This window comes from Propithecus coquereli, unplaced genomic scaffold (assembly GCF_000956105.1).
Source record: "Propithecus coquereli isolate 6110/MARCELLA unplaced genomic scaffold, Pcoq_1.0 Scaffold71, whole genome shotgun sequence".
Lineage (NCBI taxonomy): Eukaryota > Metazoa > Chordata > Mammalia > Primates > Indriidae > Propithecus > Propithecus coquereli.
In genome coordinates, this window is record NW_012153174.1 from 4416941 (window position 1) to 4436612 (window position 19672).

The 19672-nt window shown below is 39.4% G+C and overlaps 1 protein-coding gene across 1 annotated transcript in view; it reads left to right on the top strand.

Annotated features, from left to right (window-relative positions):
- The first annotated feature begins 1274 nt into the window (after positions 1-1274).
- IMPAD1 (inositol monophosphatase domain containing 1) overlaps positions 1275-19672 on the top strand; it is a 34552-nt gene continuing 16154 nt past the window's right edge. The window contains exons 1-3 of the mRNA XM_012661462.1: positions 1275-1935; positions 11611-11773; positions 13096-13191. Of these exons, the coding sequence (XP_012516916.1) occupies positions 1549-1935; positions 11611-11773; positions 13096-13191 (646 nt within the window). The 5' untranslated portion in view covers positions 1275-1548. The remainder of the gene's footprint in view (positions 1936-11610; positions 11774-13095; positions 13192-19672) is intronic.

A 19672-nucleotide genomic window follows, 5' to 3' on the forward strand; every position in this document is an offset into this window, starting at 1 on the left:
TGTTAACACTCTAGGGGTTGTTCTTTCATTGATTTGTTTTAAATATTTGTACTTGATTTTGTGCTGCCATTATTTTTAAGCTACTTATGGATTGCTGGCAGGGAAAGCCATTTTTTATTGAGAAAAGTCAGGGTTTACTGTATCTGTATAACCATTCCCAAAGTCTAGAGATGCCCTGAACTCTAAGGAAGTGGTAAAGGTCAGGTTCGACATGACTTGTTTAGCAATCCAGAACTTCAGTATGCTTGTGATTTTTAAAGTGGTTAATATTAAAACCCACTTAAAACCAATGGCACTTAGCTATGAACTGTAAAATAGGCTGCATTTTGATTTTATATAAACATTTAACATTTAAGAATGATACTGCATATCTTAATTTTAACTTTTAAGACTACAGATAAACATGAATATTTATAGTAAGTATTCACTATCATTGCTGAGATCAGTGCTACAGTAGAAGGCAGTTATTTCTGTTAAATACCTCTATGTAGTACATCTGGAGGACCTATATTGACTCATAGATTACGTATTCTAGATTGACCATCTGGCAACCTTGATTTCAAGCGGCCTCTGTCAAGCAGCTCAGCTCCCCCCTCAACCTCTGGTAGGAGGGCCGGGCTGAAGTGTCTTCAGGGGTCAGAGAAGCCGGGAACTTTCCCTTCACTGTGGAAGCGCAGGATCAAGGCATGTTTTTCAGCTGCTTAAAGGATGTTTTATTCTGGCAGGGGGAGGTTAAGGGAAACTATGTATATACACATAAACGTTTAGATCACGACAAAGATATGCCAACAAAATAAAGAGCCAAGAAAAAATTCTTCCCCTCACCGCCCAGACCCCCGCCCTTCCTGGAAGAGCGCGGAGACGCGATTTAAAGCTACAGGATCTGTGTACACATGCACCAGCAAAAAAAAAAATCGATTTTTTTTTAAATGGCTTATTGTCTTTTCCTCCGTTTTTCAATAATCTGAGAGTAATGGATGAGGGTGATAGATTGTCACTGTGGCTTTCTTTCCGCCATCCACAGTCGTACAAAGGGAGATTTAATTTGAATATCCACGAGGCACTCAGTACTCTCTTCTGTGTGGGAAGCAGCTCGCCACCCCCAGTTTTTCGAAAACCCAAATACTGTCGGACCCCCGACTAAAGAAAGCGGCTCGCTCCAGCGCCTTCAAGAGCAGCCCTCAGGGCCAACCCCGCCCAAGGGAACGGGCCCAGCTCGCCCCGCCCCCTGCCCTCGCTCCGCCCCTTCGCGTAACCCGGATACACACCCACGCTCCCCTTTCACCTCGCGGCCGTTGGCTAACGTGGAAGTCGGATCCGCCAGCCGGCGAAGGAGCCCGGGCTGTGCTGCCAGGGGAGTCTGGCGCGCGGGGCTGCAGCGGTGGTCTTCGCGGCGCAGCTCGGCCTTTCTTGGGAGGGAATGATGGGGCGCACGGGCGCCGGAGAGCAGCCGCCGGTGTAGCCCGCGCGGCGCCCGGCCCGGAGCGCGGCGGCGGGCGCAGGGAGGCCTGCGAGGGCCGCTGCCCCAAGCGCCCGGCCTCCCGCGCCATGGCCCCTATGGGCATCCGCCTGTCCCCGCTGGGGGTGGCCGTGTTTTGCCTGCTGGGGCTCGGCGTGCTCTACCACCTCTACTCGGGCTTCCTGGCCGGCCGCTTCAGCCTCTTCGGCCTGGGCGGCGAGCCGAGTGGTGGCGCGGCTGGCCCCGCTGCAGCGGCCGACGGGGGTACCGTGGACTTGCGCGAGATGCTGGCGGTGTCCGTGCTGGCCGCCGTGCGCGGCGGCGACGAGGTTAGGCGAGTCCGAGAGAGCAACGTTCTGCACGAGAAGTCCAAGGGGAAGACGCGCGAAGGAGCCGAGGACAAGATGACCAGCGGCGACGTACTGTCCAACCGCAAGATGTTCTACCTGCTCAAGACCGCCTTCCCCAGCGTGCAGGTGGGTGTCGCGAGCGCCGGGCACGGTGGGAGCGGACGGGCGGAGCGCCCCCTCGGGCCAGGGAGCCTGGGAACGTGTCTTGGCGCGTTGACTGTCTAACAGTCCCAGGTCGTGGAGCCTGGGGATCCCACTTTGTAGACGCGGAAATTGAGACGTAAAAGGTCATACACACAGTTTGCGAAAGAGCTGAGTGAGGTTGCAAATAGTCTGACTCAGGGCCAGTGCCCTTTTGGCCCCTCCCTGGTTGTGTGCGCGCGGTATGTGTACCCGAGATCAGGATCCCTGAGTTCTGATGGGCTTTGATACCAAAATGCTGAGAAAGTTGACTGCGTCCGCTGCTTCATGCTCTTCTGTAAAATGAAGGGATTGGACTAAAATCCCCGAGGCCCTCTATCGTTCCTAGATTTCATCACTGGAATGTTCGAGACTGTAGAGTACACCTTTTCTGGCACTCTTGCCAGTGGCCAACTAAAAGACCAAGAACAAGTCTTAGAAGTGTCAGTATGTAGGGCGTTTGGGTGTGTGTGGTGGTGGGAAGGAGAGTATGCACGTGTACTTACTTTAGCTGTAGTTTTGTCAGGATGCTCCTAATGGTATATAGTTTGGGAGCCCTTCAAGGAAGTATTTGGAAATATGCTTCCCAGCAACTTCATTTCAGCCCTTGATCCCGCCTGGCACTTGGGTAAAGACCCATATTTACTCCAGAGAGTAAGAATTGAATAACATTTGCATTTTCTTTGGGTAGGCTTCTGGAGGAGTTGACATTTTCTTAGGGAAATGCAGGCATTTTGGATTTGTTACTAAAATTTTTTGAATTCATCATTTCAGTGGAGCTGCAGTTGAATTGAATAAAGCTTTTTAAAATTTATTGCAATTCCAGAGGAAGTACTTAACATAGTGTAGCAGTACCTTATAAATGTGTACCTTAACTCACCTAACAGTAGGTTTTGGCTACTCGGAAGAAAAATTGTTTCCAGCGGAATTTTATAAATTAGATAAACAGTGTTATCTAAACCCAGGCTTTTTTGAAAGATACCTAACTGACCTTTTACTTTGTTCATGGAAGAGTTGGGAGGGTATTGTCATTGTTGAAGGGTTTTCTGTAACCCTTCTTCCAGTGTCATACTGCTTTTGGGTTTTTTTCCTCCTCTCTCCCTCCCCTTCCTTTCTCTTGTCTTTTTCTTTAATTTTTTTCCCCCTAGAAGAAAGGAACATTGGGTTTCCTGTCATGAGCTGCTGGATACCAGATGTAATTGACATTAGTAGAATTGTTTTCAAATTTCTGCTCAAACAAAACACAGAATATTTCTACTTTTTCTTTCTTTGCCTTACTCCGTTTTATCATCACAAATAATATTTATCCTTTTTTGCATCTAGATGTAAGATGTGCTTGTGAAATAGCTTTCTTTCTTCTCCAAAACACATGTGCTTCCTTCCTTAAGAATTTATAGAAGAAACAGGAATTTCAGAGAAGTTGATATACAATAGTTGTAACAGTGCTGATAATAACCAATTGTTGAATGTATCCTAGGTGCCCAAATACCACACAGAACTTTATTTGATCCTTACGGCAACTTTAAGAAGCAAAATTTTATTTGTGCCACTTTACGTATGGAAAAGTTGAGGTTCATACACTCCACAGCTTATGCGAACTATTTTAACTGGATCTTTAGGAGGCTACTTAAAACTTACAGTATGACTTCCTAGTAAAAACTTAAAATTGTAAAACTTAAAAGCAGTAATAGTGAAATATGGCAAGCAGGGTTGAATTATTTTTTTAAAGCTAGAGACAAAAATAACTTAAATATTGAAAACACATCTGTGTGTGCATGTATATTCTCACTTATTAGCAAACAATAAGGGAATAGCTGCCAAGGGTAGTGAGCTGTATTTTATTAAACACAAAAGCTAAGCTTTTGGAATTGCAGATGTTGAAGTCTCTGACTTAATATAAAATAACTTTTTGTTTTCTTGTGACTATTTGAGTATTTCCACGTACATCTGTAGTATGCATGTTGGGTCGTGATTGATGGAATAGAGGAGGTTGTATTCATTTACACAGTGTCAAAGTAGGGATGGTGTCATGTTGAGCTATCTCCTTATACCTGTATGTTATTTGACTGGAGGCCAAATGTAGCCATCAAAGAAGTAGAGACTCAGCCTAAGATTCTTTCTGCTTTTCACTCAATGCCCAGAAGTACAGTCTTAAATGACTGGTTGTTTTTCATGCCTCACCCAGACTTTTTTGGTAAGAAACTTAAATCACATCCCACTCATTTTACTTCCTAATGAAAAATGACCATTGAGAAGCAACAGATACTCCTTTCTTCTATACTAGTGTCCTGTATAAATGGAGAAATGTCTGTTTTCTCTCACTACTTTCCTATCTAGAGTCTGAGGTATGAGCTTTCCTATCTAATGTTCATTCCTCAGTAAAAAGTATATACCAGGATTCATTCTAGAGCACTCAACTGGGGACAGTATTGCCCCCCAAGGGACATTTGGCAATGTCTGGAGACATTTTTGGCTATCACAAACAGAATCCTATGGGCATCTAGTGGGTAGAAGGTTGGAATCCTATGGGCATCTAGTGGGTAGAAGGTAAACATCCTACCATGCACAGGACAGCCCCCCATAACAAAAAATTATCTAGCCCAACTTATCATTTGATGCCCACGTTGAAAAAAACATACTCCAGAGAAGTGAGTGCTGTTTTAACAAAACTCAGGTTTGGCCTAGGATCCATGGATTTCCTTATGTTTTGAGTCTTTCTCAGGTTAGGAATCTTAGGGGAATCCCTCTTCCTAAACACTTTGGCAATGCTTGATTTTGTTGAGTCAAAGCGATAGTAACTGCAGCCATTTGCATGGCGTCGTCTCTGATTGTATCCTTGCAGATTACAGTGAAAATGAAGGCAGAAGATAGTTTTGTGGAGTGGGTTTGCAGCCACAGAACAAACTTAGATTTATAGTTTTGATTTAATGTATAGGTGATGTTTTGAGAGGCTGTTATCTTCAACTTGTTCAAAGTTTTGAAAATGACTTATTTGAAGATAAAGCATGATACTCCAAGCTGGTAGCAGTAGCTTTGGTCTATGCCTTCCTTGATTTATAGGGTGGGAGTTAAACGTATCTCTTTCAGTAGAAGTACTCACCAGAAAAGTTTGAGAAGTACTACTATAATGCAAGGAACGCTTGCTTTGGCATCTTATCCAGTCACTAGCTTGGGTGATCCTGGCCAGTCATTTAAGTTCTTTGAACCTTAGTGTCCTCTTCAGGATAACTAGTAATTGGTGCATACATTAAGTACTGAAGGCAGAGGAAAAGAATTAGTTCAAAGGAGCAGGCCCAAAAGAGGTGGTAGCACAGCAAATTCAAGTAATCTGATTAGTTTCAGTAAGATGCACTTGGGTGAATTACTGTGGAAGAAATTAGAAAGGTAGATATGGGCAAGATCATATTCCAAGCTCTAAGGAGTTTGGACCTATCTTTAGTTTACTATTAGAGTACTAAAATAATGATAGACTTGGCTGACTTTTCTTGAGGCCTGCGATGTGCCATACTTTGGGCTGTGGGCATTTGGAGGTAGATAAGACTAGTTAAGAGACTATTAGAATCGGCTATGTGAGAGATGAGGACCAGAACTCAGGCAGTGGGGAAGTTATGCTCAGCTTGTTTTACTAGCTAACATTTAGCCCATAGCAAGTGGCAAACACTGAATTAAGCTTTTTGATACTGTTATTAATTTATCTTCACAAGAACATAAGAGGTTAAGTTCTATAGCATCCAATTTTTGGATAAAAAAATCAATGCTTGAAAAGATTAAATAATTTGCCAAAGATTGCACAGCTAGAAAATAATCTTAGGCTCACCAAGATTCACTTAATGGTCAGAGAATCATCTCAGGTTTGTCTAATTCTGCATATAAGGAGATGTAACAGGAGTGTACTCTTAACTGCAGTGTTTTAAATGAATGGAAGAACTCAGATTAGATACTTAGAGAACAGTTTGGAGGTGAGCAAAGTAGATCCAAGGACACCAATTAGAGACTTTTTCAGGTGAGAGATACATTTTGATTTGGAGTTATGGTTGTAGAAAAGATAGATGTAGAGGGATATGAAAGAATTTTTAGGGCTATGTTAAAAATAACTCCTATTTATAACTTCCACAATTGGTGTTTTATTGGTGGTGAAGGGGTGTGAGTGATGACAAATTGGGTGGGGGGCAGATTATGAGCACCATTTTAGACTTGTTATGTTAGGTGTGCCTTTGATGTGTCCAAAGGAAGATGTTAAAAAGGCTCTTGAATATATGGATCTGAAGAGATGTCTGAATTGTAAATTACAAATTTGTGAGTCATCAGTGTTGTGATGTTAATTGAAGCTAGTTGTGGACAGGATTGTTTAAGGAGACTGTAACATGAAAGGGAAATATTAGGGCCTAGGACCCAGATAATGAAGACAAAAAGCAATCTTTTTTTTTGTTTCTTTTTGAGACAGAGTCTCACTGTGATACCCAGGCTAGAGTGCCGTGGCGTCAGCCTAGCTCACAGCAACCTCAAACTCCTGGGCTCAAGCGATCCTTCTGCCTCAGCCTCCCGAGTAGCTGGGACTACAGGCATGAGCCGCCATGCCCGGCTAATTTTTTCTATATATTTTTTAGTTGTCCGATTAATTTCTTTCTGTTTTTAGTAGAGACAGGGTCTCGCTCTTGCTCAGGCTGGTCTCAAACTCCTGAGCTCAAACCATCCCCCCGCCTCAGCCTCCCAGGGTGCCAGGATTACAGGCGTGAGCCACCACGCCCAGCCGAAAACCAATCATTTAGTAAGAATAATAGCAGCCAACATTTATTAAATGCTTACCCTGTGTTAAGCACTGTGCTAAGTTTGTTTTATCTTTTCTGTTTCATTGATTTCTCTTAACTACCTTATAGGAAAGTCTTTATATTGCCCCCTTTTACCAGTGGGGTAACTACAGTTCTGAAAGGTTAGGAGGTAGCTAGCCTAAATTGGTCACATACCAAATAAATTGAGGAGCTGGAATTTGAACTCAAGACCATCTGTGATTGGGAGGTAAGGAGGTGGAGACAGTGAGTGGAGATAAGTCTTTCAAGAAATTGGCTAGGGTGTTGTATGGGACTAAGAGAAGTTTATGTGGATTTTTTTTTTTTGGTATATTTTTAAGATGTTAGTCACTACAGCATGTTTACTTATTTATAGGAATATGTATGAGAGATAGTAAGTAGTTGATAATGAAAGGCTTCTAAAAAGGTGGGAAGAGACTAGGACAAGTAGAGGGATGTTTATAGATTTAGAAAACGGTTACTGAATGCCGACTGTATTGGTCAAGGTTCTCCAGAGAAACACAACCAATAGAGATTTATTATAAGAAATTGGGTCATATGATTGTGGAGATGAAGAAGTCCCATGATCTGTCATCTGCAAGCTAAGCTGGAAACCTGGAAAGCTAGTGGTATTCAGTCTGTGTTCGAAGGCCTGAAAACCAGGGGAGCCAGTGGTATCTCACTTGGAGGGCAGCAGAAGACTGATGCCCCAGCTCAGCGGTCAGACAGAAGAAGGGGCAAGTTCTCTCTTCCTCCACCTTTTGTGTTCTACTCAGGCCCTCAGAGGATTGAATGCTGCCCACCCACATTAGGGAGGGCAATCTATTAGTACTTTACTGAGTCTACTGATTCAAATGCTAATTTCATCTGGACACACCCTCACAAACACAACCAGAAATAATGTGTGGTTGTTCTCTGGGCTCCCCATGATCCAGTCAAGTTGACACACAGAATTAACCATCACACCTAGTATGTGGTAGGCATTGTGTGAGAAATACTGTATCCAAAAACTTACTAGGATATGATGATTTATTTACTGAGAAATGTAGTAAATGGTTGATTCCTTGTTAAGGCATTAACCCAAAGTCCCTTCAGCCTCAAAGTAACTGAACTGTAATACTAATAACATTGTGTTTTGGGACCTTGAGCTTTGACAATATTGATAAAGAATAGTTTCCTTCCCCTTTCTGGAGCCTGAGATATAAACCTAGCCTAAACACATGTATGTGTATATATGTGTTATATGTATATGTACATGTAGGTATATATGAACATATAATTAGATAGTAGGCGGATTTGTCTTTAAGAACCTTTGTACAGATGGTCCCCAGTTTAAGATGGTTCGACTTAACAATTTTTTGACTTTATGATGGTGCAAAAGCAATATGTAATCAGTTAGAAACTGTACTTTGAGTACCTGTACAACCATTCTGTTTTCCACTTTCAGTACAGTAGTCAATAAATTACATGAGATATTCAATACTTTATTATAAAATAGGTTTTGCCTTAGATGATTTTGCCCAACTCTAGGCCGGTGTAAGTGTTCTGTGCGTATTTAAGGTAGGCTAGGGTAAGCTATGCTGTTTGGTAGGTTAGATGTATCAAATGCATTTTGACTTAAGATACTTTCAATTTATGATGGCTTTATCAGGATGTAGCCCAGTTGTAAGTTGAAGAGCATCTGTATTCAATAATTATGTACTGACTCCTGATATGACTGTGCTAATTTAGGTATTGTTAGTATATAGATTAAACAAAATGTGGTGGCTCTTTCTGTCTTTTTGTGCTGTCATGTAAATTTCAGAAATGGCTCGTCCGATTTCCAAGCAGAAGGAAAAAAAAACTGTAGGGATTTTGATTGGAGTTACATTTATGTGCAGGTTTTTTTGGATTTTCTTAGTGCTCAGTAATAAAATGCATATTATGGTTTTGTTTCTTCCTTTCTGATTTTCGTACCTCCCCACAGGCCCCTATTCTCCCTCTAGCTGACTGCAATGGCTAGGACCCTTTGCACACTGTTAACGGAGGTTATGATGGAAGGCAGCTGGCTCTGTGTTGTGGCCTTCAAGGTCCTTCACCATCTGGCTTCCATTACTCTCTGACCTCATCTCCAGTGCCTTTCTCCTTGGCTCCCTCTGCGCTAGCCTGCTGGCCTCCTTCCTGTCCTCTGAACACCCTGGGGCACATTCCTGCCTTAGGGTCTTTGCATTTGTTATTCATTGGGCTGGAATGCACTTCTCCCAAGCCTGCCAGGCTCACTTCCTTTAGATCTTCACTGAAATACTACCTTTTCAGTGAGGGCTTCCCTAACTGCCTTATCTTTTTTTTTGTTGTTTAACTATTACAGCATAGTTTATATAATATATCATGTAATTTGCCTATTTCTTTTTTCTTTTTCTTGAGACAGGGTCTTACTCTGTTGCCTGGGCTAGAGTGCAGTGATGTGAGATCATAGCTCACTGCAGTCCTAAACTCGTGGACTCAAATGATCCTCCGTCCTGAGCTTCCCGAGTAGCTGGGGATATGGCACCCACACACCACCATGCCCAACACTTGCCTATTTCAAGTGTACAATTTAGTGAATTTTAGTGGATTTGCCAGGTAGTGCAACTATCGTCATTAATCAGTTTTAGAACTTTTTCATCACCCTAATAATATCCCCGTACTCTTTTATTATTAATCCTTATTTCCACCCCCTACCACAGGCAACCACTAATCTACTGTCTGTCTCCATAGATTTGCCTATTCTAGACATTTTACATTAATGGAATCATACAGTATAGGGTCTCTTGTGTCTTCTTTCACAAAGCAAGGGGATTCAGCCATGTTCTAGAATGAATCAAAAACTTCATGCCTATTTATGGCTGAATAACTTTTCCATTGTATGCACATACCAAATATGTTTATCCATTCATCAGTTGGTAGATATTAGGTAGTTTCCAATTTGGGGCTATTATGAATAATCACGCTTTCTTAAAGAGCAACCATTCCTCTACTCTCCAGCAACACACTTTCTGTCCTTATTTTCTCCTCCTTACCACTATTCAGCATACTATATGTCTTACTCATGTATCTTGTTTATTGTTTATCTACACTAGAATCTGAGTCCCACAGGCAGAAATTTTTTGTCCCACATTGATCACTGTTTTATCTTTAGGCCCTGGAACTATGGCATATAGTAAGCAATCAATAAACATATCCTGAATTAGTAAAGGCATAAGTGAATGGATGAATTGGATATTTACTGTGTTCTATACTAAAATATTTTATGATTTAAGTGGTTTGACGTTTCTGGAATATTACTATTTTTAACCTCTTCTATGACAATTTGGGATGTTTCAGGGTACCTTCCAGAGATTGCTGATAGTTTTGGGGTTTTTACCCTGCTCATGATTTTTTACTCATGTATTGTCGGTGCTATAATCCCTCTGGCACTGTAGCATGGGGTCTAGGCATGGCGTCACACGCAATATAAACATGATGACCTCCTCTGGAAAAGAAGCTTGGCAGAAAGCACAGGACCCAGCAGTCTGTCCTGCTTAGGGTGTTAGCTTTAACTGAAATCCACATTTTGAGTACATTTTTCTAGTGTCTGTGAATATTATGATCTGATAGAGGAAGTCTTATGATGAGGTAGTATTTGAATAACATTGACAGTTTGTATTAACTTAATTCTTAAAGTGCAGTCAAGTCTTAGATTTGGTCCTTTGGTATATACCAATTTATAAAAGTAAGTGCAGTTCTAAAACATTGTTTTTAAAACATTATTTTACAAATCAGACTATATTTTAGGTATGCATTAAGAAGCTCACTATTTAAAGCAGCAGTTCTCCACACGGGATGGGGCAGAGACATATTTGGAAATGTCTGAAGACATTTTTGGTTGTTATAACTGAGGGGTGGTGCTGCAGGCATTTAGCCAGAGATGCTGTTAAACATCCCCCAATGTACAGGACAGTCCCACAAGAAAGAATTATGCAGTCCAAACTGTCAGTAGTGCCAAGGTTGAGAAATCTCGATTTAAAGGAATCTGTAGTGCATTTGTGAATGAATAGAATACTTATTATATAAGGTACTATACACACACGCACACAAACACACACATTCTCTCCTCACCCCACACCCTATATATCTATATGGTAAGTCAGGTTTATTTTATATTTTAATTTTGTTCCTAGTAAATAAAAAGTAGAAAATTTGACTTTACCCCCCCTATTCTGTGACATGTCTTTGGTGTGTAGTGAAGGCTAATCTTTTGTTTATTTCTATTTTATTTAGGGTTTATAACATACTAGCTCATTATCTGTTTCATCATTTCCAGGTTTCCTTTTCCTTACTGGTCATTTTAGATGATCGCTTTTCTAGGATATTTTGTTTCAACATTCTTAATTCTCTATTTTTAAGGCATATTGTTATTTAAGTACATTATCATTTTTTTCCTAACTCTAGTTGCTTCTGACTTCTAACTCTAGTTGCTTGTGTTCAGTGTTTCAGAATATTGTCATACTTCAAAGATATTATTTTTCATAAATTATCATTAAGCTTTAAGCAGCTTTTTCCTTTGATGCTTAGTTTCTCTATAATTTCCTATATTTGAATTCCCTGTCTTAGCCAACAAACTAAGCTTGAACATTAGATTGGAAAGTATTTGAAAACAAGATGTCACTGGAATTTCTTTTACAGTATATTTTCATTTTGCAATAAGGAGCTTCAGAATGGGGATTTATTTATTTACAATTTATGTGATTTTTGTCTGAAATTTTTTTTTCTTTTGTGTTTTTTTAAATAGTGATTTTTTTTCTTATTTTTTAACTGTCTACTATTTGTAATGCAGATAAATACTGAGGAACATGTGGATGCAGCTGATCAGGAGGTTATCTTATGGGATCATAAGATTCCTGAGGATATCCTGAAGGAAGTGTCTACCCCTAAAGAGGTACCAGCAGAAAGTGTTACTGTCTGGATTGACCCACTTGATGCTACGCAGGAATATACAGGTAGTTTTATAATTGATGTCAAACTTTCAATTGACATTTTATGTTAGAGAACTAGAAGCAAGGCAGGTGATACATACACAGTGGTAGATATTTTATAAATCCAAGATAACTTTAACAATTAGATTTTAAGACAGAAAGCTGGATTATTACCACATTATAGGAAACACTTGGACTGGATTAGTGATTCTCAACCTTTTTTTTCTTTTTGCCCCAAATCCCACTATATTATGGCATACTTCAGGTAGGTGACAGTGGCTCACTAAGAATCAGTGACTCATTAATTCTTCAATAAAGGAAGATTTTTTAACAGTAGTAGCAAATGGTTAATTAATGGTTTCTATCGGACAACTATAATTGAGGAAATTGATTTAGCCAGAAGATATAATAATTACTTGGGGAATTGGGAATTTAGGTTTTATGCATATACGTCTGACCTTGGAATTCAAAATAGTAAATTCTAGGTACACAGAAAGCAGGAAAGTAGCAAAATGGAACTACTGCCTCCAAACCTCTTTTAACCTAGTCCTAGCTCAGATTTCATTTCTGTGGATCCTCTCACAGGCCTTGTTTCTTACCCATATATAAATAGTTTCTGCTTTTTCTCTCTTTTCTTGATAAATATGTTAAAATTAGTTGTTTATCTCTTTGTCCTGCTAGATAGTAAGCTCCCTGAATGTGAAAGCTTATACTTGTTCATCTTTGTATTCTAGTGCTTTTGCACTGAAAGTGAATCATAATAGACAATCAATAGATAGCTATTTGTAGAACAGGGAGGAGACACTAGGTGTATATATCTAATAATAACTGAAATTATAAAGCAATATGTTGCAGGAGTAGGTATACGGAGTATTGAGGAGTTTGTTTACAAAAAGTTTTTCCTAAACTTGAGATTGGCCTGATCATATAATAATGGTAACATTTAGTGAGCATATCCCTGTTTAGGGACTATCTTAAGTGCCTAACTTGATTTTTTAATTTCCTAAAATTAAAAGTTAATTTATACCTAAAGGTGAATGCTTAGTTACTGTCTATATTGTACAGATGAGGAAACTGAATTGAAGTAGTTTGCCCAAAGACATTCAGCTAACAAAATGGTGGGCTGGGAGAATAACCCCAGGTAATTTGCCTATAGAACCAGAACTCTTAACTGTTAATACTCCTGTGAACTGGCTTTCTTCCCTGGACTCTGTTTGCTTGAGGGAATTATTGTCCTGGAAAGACATTTCATGTACATAAATTTTTTATGAAATAAAGTGTAACGTCTTGAATTTATGCATATTACTTTAACTGTTGTGTATATCGTTTTGTTTTTTTTCTCATAGAGGATCTTCGAAACTACGTCACTACCATGGTGTGTGTGGCTGTAAATGGTAAACCTGTGCTAGGAGTTATACATAAGCCATTTTCTGAATATACAGGTAGGAAATGTGCTAGAGCTTTTAAGAGTCAATGTTATTGAGCCATTTGTCTGTAGTACCTACCATCATGTCCCCAAATTTGTCCCCATCATGTCCACTCCTGTATTAGTTTCCTAGGGCTTCTATAACAAAAAAACCCACAAAATCTGTGTCTTAAACAACAGAAATGTAGTCTCTCGCAGTTCTGGAGGTTAGAAGTCCAAACTCAAGATGTCGGCAGAGCCATGCTCTGTCTGAAACTGTAAGGGACAATCCTTTTATGTTTTTCTTTTAGCTTCTGGTAGTTTGCCAGCAGTCCATGGTATTCTTTGACTTGTAAGTGCATCACTCCAATCTCTGCTTCCATCATCATATGGCATTCTGTCTGTGTCTGTGTCTGTGTCTCTTCTCTTCTTGTAAGGACATCAGTCATATTGGAGTAACGGCCCACTCTATTCCACTATGACCTCATCTTAAGTAAGTACATCTGCAGTGACTCTTTTTTCAAATAAAGTCAGATTCTGGGGTTCTAGGGATTAGGACTTCACCATATCGGTTTGGATGACACAATTTAACCCATAATCCAGGAAGTTACAGTAAGTATCAAGAGGAGATCATACTGGATTTGAGTAGGCCTTTAAGCCAATGAGAGTGTTTTTATAAGAAATAAAAAAGACAGAGACATAGTAGCACACAAGGGATAATGTTATGTGAAGGTGGAGGCAGAGATTGGAAGGATGCCTTTAATAAGCTGAGGATTGCTGGCAGCCATCAGAAGCTAGGAGGCAGACATGGAACTCATTCTCCCTTGGAGCCTCTAGAAGGAACCAACCCTGCCAACATCTTGATTTCAGACTTTTGGCCTTCAGAACTCCAAGAAAATAAATTGCTTTTGTTGTAAGCTACTGTATTTGTGGTAAAGATTGAATATCCCTTATCCGAAATGCTTGGGGCAAGAAGTGTTTCAGATTGATTTTTTTTTTATTTTGGAATATTTGTGCATATATGATGAGCTGTCTTGGGGATGGAACCCAAATCTAAATATGAAATTCATTTATGTTTCCTATATACCTTATACACATAGCCTGAAGGTAATTTTATACATTTTTAATCATTTTGTACATGAAATAAAATGTTGACTGTGGTTTGACTGCGACTTGTCACATGAGGTCAGGTGTGAAATTTCCACTTGTAGTGTCATGTCAGTGCTCAGAGAGTTTCAGATATTGGAACATTTTGGATTTTGGATTTTTGGATTAGGGATACTCAACCTGTAATTCTTTTATGGCAACCCTAGGAAACTAACAATGGGCATTTCATACAACTGTCACTCACTCCAGCCATCCCTAAGTGTCTCAGGGGTGTGGCTGACACTGCACAAAAAGACTGTCAAGTGGAGAGACACAGACAAGGTTATTTTTTGATTACTCCCAAGTTACTTATTTGCTTTGCTGAATGACTGTGGATCCCAAATTCCAGCTGCCCTGAGATAGGCTAAACATGTATTTGAGTGTTGGCTTTGCATTTCAGAATCGTATCTACTTTGTGCTATCTGACTGTTTAGCTCCTTTTCATAATTCAGATGGTTTTTAAAGTTGACACTTTGATAAGCTACGAAAGATTCATGCCATTGCTGTGACAATGTATCTTAAGATTAGTTATATAATTGCTTCATGGTTTATGGATTACTTTCCCATATTTTCTTTAATCCTTACTGAATTAGTTAGGACATAGGTTACCAAAACATAGGAATTGGAACAAAATAGTTTATTTTTCTCTTCTCTAACAGACAGTATGTAAACATTCCGGGGCTGCCACAGTAGTTCCCTGGTACCAGACGTGCAGGCCTCTCTCTCTTGCCACTTTGCTGTGCTAACACCTTTTCCGTCCTTTGCATGACTGAGGATGGCTCACTACTTCATCCCTATTCCACCAGTTGAGAGGGTAAAAAGGGAGACATGAAGGTCATTTCCCCCTAAGGATTTGACCTATGAGTTACGCGTATCACTTTAGCTCACATCCCATTGATCCAAACATAGCTAAAACCCATTCACTAGGGAGGATAAGAAATGTAGTCTTTATTTTCAATTGCCATCCAAATTAAAATTTAGGGATTCTGTTACTCAAGGAAATAGGAGAAAGTGGATACTAGAGTATGACTTAGCAGTACTACTGTATTTAGTGTAGCCCATGAGAGAGGGACACAATTACTTAAATCAGTACTTCCACAGATGAGAAAATGAGACTCAGAAATGTAATACATTCCTCAGAGTCATCCAGCTAAATTGGTGATAGAATCATCACTGGGAATTTTATGTAAATCAATATATCATACCACTTTCAAAATACTAACTCCATGATTCCTAACATTTGTATAGTGATACTTAAATGTTATCTCATTTGAACATTTTGGTAACTGCATAAGAAGGAAAGACATCGTTATTATCTTTTTTTATAGATGAGAAAATGTACTTAGCAGCTCCTGTCATGAAAGCCATATAGCTCAAAATGTTACTGTAAGAACTAACTTCTCATTATTATCTCGCAATTATTTAATATTTTCACAGTTTTCAAAGTGTGTTGACGTGAATACTTTCATGAATTATAGTGGCTTTTCTTAAAAAAAAACAAAACAGGCATATAAAAGTTAAGGACAGAGCTTAAGTCTTTGAAACCCTGTTTTTCTTTTGACACTGTCCCTCATTGCCTCTCTATATAAGTTAGGATTGCATTTAGCTACACATAATGTAAATCTGATTACAGTGGTTTAACAAGTAAGGTACATTTTTCTCAGCCAACAAGAAGACTGAAAGGTAGGGGTGGTTCGATGGCTTCAATGCTTTAAAGGACCTGACTCCTCGTTTTGCTTTTTTTCTTAGAGGGTAGCTTTCTGTTTACATGCTCACAAAGGTGGGTCCTCTTATGTACCATGCGCTCTATTCTTGGCAGGACGAAGGGGAAAAGAAGAGGATAAAAGGTGTTTCCCAGACATTCTTTGTATTAGGAAAAAATAACCTGAAGCCCTGTCCATTAAATCTTTGCTTCATCTCATTGGCTAAATGTCACCTTGCACCCTTAGCTATGCACAGAGCCTGCTCCTCCAAAGAGAATGGAACCCCAACAAAGGAACTGAAGAGGATATTAGATAGACAAACAGATTCATTTTCTTTGGGCCTTGGTTTCCACATCTGTTCATATCAGGGGGACTAACAGGAAAAATAAAATGCCGCTTTTTAAAAACCTTTATTTAATAAGAGTATGTATTCCGCCTCTGTCCATAGGCTTACCCACCTTAAATAAGCCAAAAGTCTAACTTGGAATAAGTTATTTCCAAAAATGTCTTTATAAGTTAGTATTATAACACCCCTTCTTCTGTAATGCCACTAACTTGCTCAGGATAGTGGAACATAAAGGTGCTTGCTAGTCAGTAGACACTCTAAAAGAATCAGTAAGTTCATAATTATGTATAGGTTGACCTTTCATTCCTGGATCCAAGGTTTTTTTGCCTTGTGCCCTTGTGTTATTTTCAGATCCATCCTGTATATTGAGTTGGCAGAGTACCAGTTGTCAAGTATTGTATATTTACCAGAATTTAGGTATACTTGACAGTAATGGGAATGAGATATTATTGTTATTGGCAGTATTTGGAACAAAGCTAATCAAAATTCTTGGCAGACTTAATTAGAATTTCTTTAGTTTGGAATTCTTAGAAGAGATACATACTTGAATAGTATTTTAATGAAACAATGTATAAATGTATAAGTATGTAAGTGTAGTACAGTTTTCCATTGAACAATGCAGAGGTTGGGGCACTGACCTTGCACAGTTGAAAATCCACATATAACTTTTGACTCCTCAAAAAATAAACTACTAATAGCCTACTTTTGACTGGAAGTCTTACCAATAGCATAAATATTCGATTAACACATATTTTGTGTGTTATACGAATTATGTACTGTATTCTTGAATAAGAGAAAAGAAAATATTATTAAGAAAATCATAAGGAAGAGAGAAATACATTTATATTCATTAAGTGGAAGTGAATCATTATAAAGGTCTTTATCCTCTTTATCTTCATGTGGAGTGCAGCTGAGGAGGCAGAGAAAGAGGAGAGGTTGGTCTTGCTGTCCCAGGGGTGGCAGAGGTGGAAGAGGTGGAGGAGGTGGAAGGGGAGTCAGGAACACTTCGTGTAACCTTAAGGAAATACACTGTAATTTCTGTCTGATGTTTTTATTTTTTCATTTCTCTAAAAACATTTCTATATGGTACCAATCTTTCTTGCTCAGTTTGTTTTAGTTTAAGTGCCTATGTCATAGAAGAGGCTATGTCATAAAATAAGTCAGAAGCAGTCTTGAATAATTAGGATGTTTCTGCCAAATTGTCTAAGGTTAATTTGTTTTCTGGCACTGCTTCTTGTACGTCTTCTTCCTCATCTGGCACTGGTTCAGAAGCACTCATCTCCATCAAGTAATCTTCTGTTAATCCTTTGGTGTGGTGTCTGTTAGCTCCTGAATTTTTCCAAGAACCATATCTTGTAACCCTTTACTTGCCACCTTTTTTTAAACAAATTTTTAAAAATTTTCTAATTTCAGAATATTATAGGGGTACACAGTTTTGGTTACATAATTCGCTTTTGTACAGTTTGAGTCAAAGTTGTAAGTGTGCCCTTCACCCAGATAGTGTGCATTATACCTGTTAGGTGTGAATTTACCCATCCCCTCCTATGCCCTCCCATCTACTTGATTTCCATTGAGTTTTACTTCCATATGTGCACATAAGTGTTGATCGATTAGTTCCAATTTAGTATTGAGTACATGTGGCGTTCGTTTTTCCATTCTTGGGATACTTAAAAGAATCATTCACCACATTTTTGTGATATTCGCAGTCTTTTTCATAATTTCCTTAATTGTCTTTGTTGTAAATCCTGTGAAGTCACGCACAACATCTGGACACAGTTTTCTCTAGCAGGAATTTTTTGTTTCATGCTTGATGGCTTTCATGGCTTTTTCTAGAACAACAGTGGCATCTTCCATGGTGTAATCCTTCCAGACTTTCACGGTGTTCTCTCTATTGGGATTCTCAACCATAGCATTGACAGTCCTTTCCATAGGGTACCATGTGTAATAAACCTTAAAGGTCCTTATGACCCCCTGATCTAGAGGCTAAAGTGGGGACTTTGTGTTTAGGGGCAAGTAGACCACTTCAGCACCTTCAGGATTGAATTCATGGGGTTCTGGGTGGCCAGGTACATTATCTAATATCAATAACAACTTTAAGAGGCAGTCCCTAACTGGCAAAGTACTTCCTGACTTCAGGGACAAAGCATCGATAGAACCAATCCAGAGGGTTCTTGTTGTCCAGTCCTTCTTGTACAACGAAAAGACTGGCAGCTGGTGTTTATCTTTTGCCTTCAAGTCTTCAGGGTTAGCTGCTTCATAGATGAGGGCCATCCTTATCATAAACCCGACTGCATTTGCAGAAAACAGTACAGTTAACTTCCTTTCCCTTCCTGCCTGAAATCCTGGTGCTCACTTCTTTGTGGCATTTTTTTTTTTTTTTTTCCCCAGAATAGGACACTTTCATCTGTGTCCTATTTCAACCTGTTCAGGCTGATACACTTTCTCCTCGATGGTTTTTTTTTAATGGTGTCTGGGAACTGGTCTGCCGCACCTTGGTTGGCAGAAACTGCTTCTCCTGTTATCCTGACATTTTTAAAGCCAAAACTCTTTGTGAAACTATCAAACCATCCTTTGCTGGCATTAAATTTTTCAGCTTTAGGTTCTTCACCTTCCTTTTTCTTTGAGTTGTCATATAATGACTCCACTTTTTCTTGAGTCATATTAGAGTCTATAGATACTCCTTTCTTACACCAATCCTGCACCCCCATAAAAGTTGCATTTTCAATACAAGATAAAAGGGATTTCACAGAAAAAGCAAAGTTTTTACATCTGCTGATGTAGCTGCAGCTATGGCTTCACAAATTTCCTTTCTTTTTTATAATGGTCCTTATACTAGATCCATTTATCTTGAGATGGTGGACAACCACAGCTGCAGACCTCAATCTACGGTGTATAGCAAACAATTCCACTTTTTCTTATAAGGTAATGACTGCTCTACTTCTTGGGAGCACTTCCAGCATCACTAGTGGCACTTCAGGTGGGTCCGATGGTGTTACTCAAGGTTTAGAGTATCACTCTAAACTCAATGAAAAATACATGGGAACTGTAAGAGATCACTTTGTAATGTGATAAGCAGTTTTCTGGAGAGACAAACTGCTCACATGGAAATGATTAGCATCATGTGTTTTAAGGGGATACTGGCAACTGGAGCTCACCACAATAGCAACAGGAAGTGGCTACACAATTATTAAGGCAGTACAGTATGTACCACAGTTAACTTTATGTGCTTATGATTTAATATTGCATTTTTATATTTGTTTACATTTCTGTAGAGTTCCAGTGGAGCCATGTGTGGTCTGTAAATGCTTGTGTACATAAGTTTT